General features: G+C 39.7%; 2 protein-coding genes across 4 annotated transcripts in view; both read right to left on the bottom strand.

Moving 5' to 3' along the window:
- Nucleotides 1–3,865, bottom strand: part of LOC119416580 (ADP-ribose glycohydrolase OARD1-like) — a 4,609-nt gene extending 744 nt beyond the window's left edge. Inside the window, exon 1 of the mRNA XM_037683770.1 lies at nucleotides 3,760–3,865. Within this exon, the coding sequence (XP_037539698.1) occupies nucleotides 3,760–3,865 (106 nt within the window). The remainder of the gene's footprint in view (nucleotides 1–3,759) is intronic.
- The window catches only part of LOC119417552 (sodium-coupled neutral amino acid transporter 3), a 122,368-nt gene that overhangs the window by 96,647 nt on the left and 16,575 nt on the right, over nucleotides 1–9,146 (bottom strand). The gene's annotated exons all lie outside the window — the stretch shown is intronic.

Raw genomic sequence — 9,146 nt, 5'->3', positions numbered from 1 at the left:
AAAAAAAAAATAAAAGAAAAAGAAACTGTCCAGATGACCTGACTGAAAATTGTTGGATGGCTTGATCATCTTGTTTTGCGTTTAATACTCCAGTGATATTTAAGTTTATAAAATGATGACCTATACGGTGCATCCTGGTAATCAAGAAAAATGACAGAAAATAACCTGATTGTGCAATATTTTACACTCCAGTGGCAGGTATGTTCAATAAACAGAAACATACGTGTCCCCAAGGACATTTGCACAAGGATGTATGGGTCAATAAGCAGATGGAGAGAAGAAATCCCCGTCTCATCAATATTTGTCTTCTGAAAACTAAAACTGCAGCTCCAACAAACTTTCTGAAGGTGACGAGCTCAACAGAAAAAGTGAAAAGTCAGATGTGAAAAACAAATGTCCGGTCTAATTTGCCTGGTACTTATCACGGCCTTCAACAGCCCACTGTCACCTGAGTTTCATGTTTTTTTAGCCGTCCTGTGCAGCTGGTGCTGAATGATGGATGACAAGCTCGGATCTGGATTACTGAGATGGGCAGAACCAGGGCCGAGCTCGTCACAGCAGGACAGCAGGAGGCTCGCAGGGAGATAGTCTAGTCTGATCGGCCTTGACAGTCCTATGGCTTCAGACAACTTGGCTCGACATGCACAGATGAGCGCGCACGAGCAAAGAGACGCTCTGACGGCTTCTTCGGTGCGCTGAGGAGGCAGGGAGACAACGCTGGAGGGTGAAACCTCCAGAGAAATCAGTGAACAGAAACAGATGAGTGTTTACTGTGACACCTCTTAAGTATTTATGGGCAGAAACAAAACTGCAGGGTTCATGTGAGCCTTTAGAAAAGCACCATGAGGAAAACCTTTGGATTTAAAAAAAAATATGCAAAAAAATAAACTGAACGTAAGAGAATATTCCACTCTGGAGAATCAAAGTTTTAAAGTTACAAGTTACACATCTTCAGCTGATATTAGAACTAATAGTAACAGTTTGTGTTGAGATGACAGGGACATTGATCGCAGGTAAACTTCCTGCTTTTAGGTGAAAAATGTGAAACAATAAGTTCTGCAAGGATTTGTATTGTGAACAACGAAGCTTAGAGAAGTAAAGCATGCTTGAAGGGTTTTACAAATCTGCTGTTTAACTTTCCTTTTTCAGTCAACTCGGACCATTTTATACATTTTCTCTCTGAAAAACAAGATGTTTCTTTGAAACTTCTTTACAAGATGTTTAATTTAATTTAACGTTGTCACAGCCCTGGTGTTCTCAGTTAAAAATGACCAATCATTAGAAAAGATTGTTATTAGGCGTAAAATTCACCTCAGCAGATGGACATGATTCACACACGCTCAGATGTAATTGTTGTACAGTGCCACATTCACACACATACATACTGCCCTTATTGGTTACCGTAGCAACCTGTTTTGAAATGTGTCCTCATCATGGGAACCTCACCTGTTGGCACTCTCTAAAACAATCCCAACATTGTTTCAATGCAACAATGACACGGAGTGTGGCCAGAACCCTGACATGGAAACTGTCCTTGAGTCAGAAGTTGAACATGAATCTAAATATAATCAAAACCAGTAGACAACTGGTGTGTAACAACTGAGTCATGAGGAAGATGCAGACGTTGTTAGACTGAATAAAAATGTATTTAGGAGAGATTGTTTCAGCTGAAATGTAGTTCATGTTTGCTCAGCACATGCAGCTGTTTAACATGTAAACCCGACAGACTGTCGACGTTTGATTGTTCTTGTTTTAGTTAGACGTTCTGTTGTTGGTATTATTCATGTGTCTCTTTGCTGTCCTCTCTGTCCCCAAAGGGTCAAGAAAGATGGACACCCATCCTCAAGGATTTAAGCTTCTTTATTGTCATTTGCATTGCATGTGGTACATGAGGTGGAACAAAATTATGTACACAGGGTCCCAGTTGCATCCAACAAAAGTATAAAATGTCAAAGAAAAACAATGATAACATCTAAGATATGAACTAAGAAAAACATCAACTAACTCCCAGTTATATTGTAAAAAATTTTTTAAAAAAGTGTAAAAAGAAACAGTAAATAAGGATCAAAGATATACGCTAAAAGATGGAAGATACGCTAAACACTAATAGTGCAAAACAAAACGCCGAACAACAGCAGCACGATTCTCATGGGTTCGGTTCAGCTATAGGTGCACGCTTAATGTGAGCGGAGTCGGGCTCGGAACCGACCCCAAGACTAACATAAACTGGGATTTATTCATGCAACAAAAATACGAACAAGGCACCAAAAGTGAAAAATAAATCAATCTACAGCAGTATGGTCCTGAGGTTATCTTAGCAACATGGTCCAATTAGCAGCATGGTGTTAGTGTGGTCTTGTTAGCAGCATCCTGAGCCTGGTTCTGGTTCTGTTGGTGTTTTTTTTCCTGTTAAAAGAGAGTTTTCTGCTGGGACCAGTCTGACTGCTCAGGGTTGGGGATCACCTCAGTGCAATCTGCTGGCTTTCTTGGACAACTTTTGCTAATTGGCATTTTATTGTGTACTGGCTGAAAACGAGGTAAGAGCAGCCAAAACGATGAAAGACCTTCAGAAAACTAAAAAAATAAAATAAAATAAAAACATCATAAGACTGCAAACTAATCAGGTTATTTGGAAGAAAAATATAGATTCTTGTCATTAGTTATATGGTAAAATGCAATAATATATAATGTGATTATTATTAGTCAGTTTTGTGACTTTGAGTACATTTAATCTTAATCACAATCCATTTATTGGGGGTTGGAAATGATGGTTGATATGAAGAAGTATGTGGTTGTTATAAGCTGGACACAGTTTACAGTAACAACCACAGAGGCCTATAAACCACTAGAGGGCGCTCTGCCATCCCGCCCAGTGTTTGTGTTTGTGACAATGTGGAGAAGCTAAGATGGCGTCTAAAACTGGCAACAGAACATCAGTTTAATTATCTGCAAGCCCAACTGGATCTGTGTCACATATAATTTTTCATATCTTTAAAATAACGTATCGTATTTTTCGGACTATAAGGCGAACTTAAAATCCTTAAATTTTCTCAACAATCAACAGTGAGCCTTATAATCCAGTGCACCTTATGTTTTAATTCTGCTTGTACTTACTGACCTCTAACCAATTTTATGTGGTACACAGCGCTCAAAAATCTGTCAAAATGAACTTATTTCACTTAATGCGCCTCATAATCTGGTGTGCCTTATAGTCCGAAAAATACTGTAATATAATTTATAATCACTGTTAATTTGTACAAGCATCATGTAAATCAGCGAGATGTTGTAGCTGGGTCTAACTAATGATGATCTAAACTAGACGAAGTCAGTCAATAATTAATTATGATTTCAAGGCTTTTTAGCTGGTTGAATAATCATGACTTAGACTAGTTGATGCATTTGAAACTAGTTTTATAAGATACTTTTAAAATGTTACATTATTAGCTTCTGGTCGGATCACATTCAGACTGAGGCAAATAAAATAAAATCTGTTGACTTGTGAAAGTCAGCAGATTTTAGTTAGATCCATGATATAAAAACAAGATGGCGCCAGTGTTTGAGGCTCGCTGTCTGCTGCTCCTACTATTTTTTCTGTTGTCTATTTTTATCCTCAATGCAAGTGTAAACGCTCGGATTGTCTATGATCGCCAAAAATTGCTAGACATTGGAGCTTCGATTGGAGCCTCGACTGGTAATATGTTATCGTGGAATCCTACTAGTGGAAAAACCCCGCCCTTGTTGCTGGGCATTCCAGCTTACCTGTGTCGCTTCTGGCCTCTACCTTTTCGACGGAAGCGCCGTGGCAAACGTAGCGGCTGGTTGGTGCGTTTGAAGGCTGCTTTGGGGCATCGATGTCCAGACCCATTCAATGTTCGTGGGCGGGTGCCGCGCCTCTACTTCCCGTTACGTGCGTTGGATCCTGTGGGTACCTGTTTAGTGCCTGTTGATGGAGGCCATGATGGACTGTTCCAGCCCCGTTTTCCCTGCACTCCTCGGCCCTATAGACGTGTGGTGAATCTTCACAACCTGCGACCTCTTCGCCGGGAATCTCGGACGTCAGATGGTGGCGGAGATCCGCCAATCTCTGCCAGGATCGGTCTGATAAATGCTAGGTCGCTAGCAAACAAAACCTTCGCCATTAAGGATTACTTTTCCTCTCAAAGCCTGGATTTCTTATTCATAACGGAATCTTGGACAACTGGTATGGGTGAGTCCAGCGTTTTTAATGAACTCTTGCCGCAAAACTGCTGCTATTTCAATTTTCCAAGGATGTCTGGACGAGGAGGAGGAATAGTAGCGGTTTTTAAAAGCTGTTTTACTTGTAAACAGTTGCATCCAGTCCGTTTTGGTAGCTTTGAGCTTGGTCTCTTTGAACTTCTTAGCTCCCACACAGTGTTGTGTGCGGTGGTCTATCGGCCCCCTAAATATAACAAAAATTTTATAAGTGATTTTTCTGATTTCTTGGCTGATATCATGCCACGATATGACAGAGTTTTATTGGTTGGTGATTTTAATATTCGTATCTGTTGTCCTACTTCACCTATGGCTCAGTCGTTTCTTAATGTTATTGAGTCTTTTAATCTTGTGCAGTCTGTAACTGGTGCTACCCATGAGCATGGACACACTCTTGACTTGGTCTTATCTTATGGTCTACCAGTTTTTAATTTAGTGATTGGTGACCCATTATTTTCAGACCATATGCCTGTTTTATTTGAGATAAAGCAGTCTATTACTAAGGTTAAACCATGTGCACCAGTTCGGTTCTGTTGTGTTCTTAACCCTTCTACTGCTGTTCAGTTTTCTTCTGTTTTTAATAAGAACTGTACAATCCCAGAGACTGTCAGAAATAAAACCGAGGATATCAGCAACTGGTTTTATTCTACTAGCAAAGCAGCTCTGGATTCGGTGGCACCGTTAAAAACTAGACTTGCAAAATCCAAACATGAACCCTGGTTAAATGACGACACTCGGGCTGCCAGGAGGAACTGTCGTAAAGCTGAACGAAAATGGCAAAAGGATAATTTGCAGGTGTCGCTGCAAATATTAAAGGAATGCTGGCGCTGTTATCAAAGGATTGTAAAAGACGCTAAAAGAAGATACCTGACAAATATAATTGTATCAAACAGTTGCAATCCAGCTATTTTATTTAAAACTATTAACTCTGTTCTAAATGCCCCACATGGTGCTTTTGTGGAGACTTCCCCAGCTGTTTGTGAAAGCTTTTTAAACTTTTTTGTTGAGAAAGTCACTTCTATTAGGGCACAGATCATACCCATTGTGTATGACCCTATTGATACTGTGTCTTGCCCTGCTGTTTTTAATAGCTTTGAATGTGTGACTTTGCAATCCCTGCAGGAGGTCGTTAGTCACTTGAAGCCAACTGGTTCTCCAGATGATGCTATTCCACCTCGACTGTTCAATGAGGTTTTTCATACTATAGGTCTGTCGATCCTTGCTCTTGTTAATAGTAGCTTGTCCTCAGGTGTTGTTCCTGAAAATCTGAAACATGCAGTTGTCCAGCCTCTAATTAAGAAATCAAATTTGGATCCTGCTGTCCTAGCGAACTACAGACCAATTTCAAAATTGCCTTTCATCTCGAAAATTCTTGAGAAGGTAGTTTATAAGCAACTAATGTCCTATCTCATTGAACATAATATTTTAGAGATTTTCCAATCTGGTTTTAGATCACTTCATAGCACAGAGTCAGCTCTCTTAAAAGTTTTTAACGATATATTTTGGGCAACTGATTCTGGTGATTGTGTTGTTTTGGTGTTGTTGGATTTATCAGCTGCTTTTGACACAGTTGATCACACGATTTTAATTGCTCGTCTGGAAAAATATGTGGGCCTTGGTCAAACAGCTCTAGACTGGTTTAAGTCTTATTTGACAAAACGCACTTTTTGTGTCTGTCTTGATGGCAATAGATCATCCTCTGCTCCTCTATCATGTGGTGTTCCGCAGGGCTCAGTCTTGGGTCCTCTTTTGTTCTTATTGTATCTCCTTCCTCTTGGCTCTGTTTTTAGGAAATACGGGATTGCTTTTCATTTTTATGCTGATGACACGCAGATTTATTTACCTTTAAAGAAAGCAGATTCCACTTCTCTTCGGTCTCTGTTTCTATGTTTGGAGGATTTGAAGGCATGGATGGCCCAAAATTTCTTGAAATTAAATGAAGACAAGACAGAGGTAGTGATTTTTGGCAGCTCGAATGAAGACTCTCTGCCTGTTGATTGCTCTTTGGCTCAGTATGTCAGGCCAGTTGTTACAAATTTAGGGGGTCAAGATGGATGCTGGTCTTAGGATGGAGTCTCAAATTAAAACAGTTGTAAAGTCAGGCTTTTTTCATTTGAGGCAGCTGGCTAAAGTAAAACCAATTCTTCCCAGACAGCATTTTGAAACAGCAATCCATGCATTTGTGACCACACGGCTAGATTACTGCAATGCACTTTACATAGGTATTAGTGATTCATGTATTTCCCAGCTTCAGAGGGTTCAGAATGCAGCTGCACGACTTTTAACAGGTACACGGAAATTTGACAGTATTTCTCCTGTTTTGGCCTCTTTACATTGGTTGCCGGTGCATTACCGGATTCATTTTAAAATACTTTTATTTGTTTTTAAAGCTTTAAATGGCCATGCCCCTCCATACCTGTCTGAGCTGCTACATTCTTACACACCCTCTCGTTCACTCAGGTCAGCTGACCAGTTGTTTCTGAAGGTCCCGAAGACAAAGCGTAAGCTTAGAGGGGACCGAGCTTTTTCTGTGATAGCTCCCAGGCTCTGGAATGACCTTCCATTGAACATAAGACAGGCCTCTTCAATTGAGGTTTTTAAGTCCCTTCTTAAAACTCATCTTTTTTCTTTGGCCTTTTAGCACAATCTGAGATGTTTTACCTTGTTTTATTGTGTTTGTATTTTATTTTATTATTTTATTCCTGTTTTAAATTTTACCCTTCCATTTTATCATTGTATTGTATTATATAATTGTGTAAAGCACTTTGGTCCTGTTGGGTGCATAAAGTGCTCTATAAATAAAGTTGGTATGGTATGGTATGGTATTTTCTCTTCTGTTTCTACATCCATAGCACAAATAGCTTTCTGACATTTATATATACATTCTAGTTATTATTTTATAACAGACATTTTATTATAGTCAGCCCTTATTCAAATGTTTTTAGACAAAACTCCAAGTGCAGGCGTCTGCCTATATTTGGTAATGGTATTTGGTATTTGGTCCTTATCAGGGAGTGGTGGCACACCATGTTTAGAGAAAGTGGGACTGTGATCGGAAGGTTGCCGGTTAAACTCCCTGCACCAACAACATCAAAATGTGGGTGGGAAAGGTCAAACATCCACACCTGCCTCCACCCTCATTTGCCCCACTCTGGCACCACTCTGAGACTTGAGCAACGCCCTTAACCTCCATCATCTGCTCCCCGGGCGCCCTATACAGCAGCTCTCTGCTCCACACAGAAGGCTGTGGTAGCTCGGTGGTCTGTGGTTGCATCAGGAAGCGTAAAAACAATTACCAAGTCTTTGTGTGAGATAGTTTGTTGTGGTAACCCCCGAGGAAAAGAGCAGCCGAAAGAAGGAGAAAGAAAAGGTAATGGCTGTGGATCACAAGGTCATGTGACCAGTGCGCCCTCTAGTGTTTTATATAACTCTACAGTAACAACCCAGTCCTGTGAACAAAACACTAATCAACAACAAATGTGATGGAAAATGATGTGTACACATGATGCCCCTTCACGTGATGCCTGTCCCCTCAAATATGCTTTCCTAGAACCGGCCCTGCTCAGGTAATCCATCATGCTTCAGGGACGGAGGCAGAGTGCACTCTGTGTCTGGATCTACACTTTGTTCACATGTGGAAGAGAGAAAAGGGGAAAAGGCTCTTACTGAACGTCTCAGCGTGGCCATTATCCAGACTGACCTTCGTCTCCCATTTCCTCCCATCAAGGGAGCTTAGCGAGACAGGATTACAACCAATTACACGTCTCCCCAGAGAGCATGAAAACAGGGCTGAGGATCATCTATTTATTGTGTATGACCCACCAGATGGAGGATGGTCATTTAACATTTAATCAACTCCAAGAACTCGAGGATCAAAACTGAACAATTCCTGATAGTGAATGCGTGTAACAGATTAGGACTATTACCCACTGAGCACACAAACCACATTCAGAGGTATTATTACCTCGTTGTACTCAACAGCAGATAAAAAAACAAGATCATCCTTTAATATTGTCGCCTGCTTGGCTTGTGCTGGTAGCTATGCACTGACCTAAGATGTCAAAACTTTAGAAAGCATTGTTGACTTGTACATCTTAACAGCAATTCTGTGCAACATACAATAATTGTAATATGCATTATATATCTGCCTTTGAATCTTATCATTGGCAGTGTGGGATGGGTGTTTAGAAAATATTATTTCTTTATGGGGACCAACATTAATGGAAATACTTTATAATTCAATTTAAAATATATATAATTTAAATGCTTTTCTATGATTAAAAACAAAAACCTATAAATCAGGATCACACGTCCTCTAGTATTAATTTTTATCTCTACTGCTGTATAAAGTCTATAAAATGAGACTGATTTGAATTCACTATTTAAGACGTGTTTCTCTAATCCTTCTCTGCTCATGTGGAAGAGATTTACTATCTTACGCAACATGCTGGTGAAATTCCCCTCCCCCTCACATGGTTTGGTGTTCAGTTTATAATACAATTATTCATTTGGACTTTGTTACCAAATTACTTTGACTTTCAGTGGAGATGTTTGAACCCTCCTCATACAAAGAAAGTGTCATATCCTGCTCTACGATCGATGTCATTTACACACGAGCGCATGTAAAATACATTTAGAGAAGAGAAGCGCGTGTTTTCTCTCAAATTACGTCCAAGTTTAGGCTTTAAAACCTTCAAGTAGATGAAACAATTTAAATTCTCTGTTCCTGAAATTGTTCTGGATTCATACAGCAGATGTTTTAACTCGAAAAGGGACGAGTTCAGAAATAAATTAACAAAGTTCGACTAAATGCTTGCACAAGATTTATCATCTGTTTCATGTCTTGTCTGTCACTGATCATTTTAATCAATAAATAAATGACCAAGTATAATATTTTTGTCTCATTTGTTTAA

This window comes from Nematolebias whitei, chromosome 11 (assembly GCF_014905685.2).
Source record: "Nematolebias whitei isolate Nwh7 chromosome 11, NemWhi1, whole genome shotgun sequence".
NCBI classification, from domain to species: Eukaryota; Metazoa; Chordata; class Actinopteri; order Cyprinodontiformes; family Rivulidae; genus Nematolebias; species Nematolebias whitei.
This window is presented reverse-complemented; position numbering and strand designations above follow the sequence as displayed.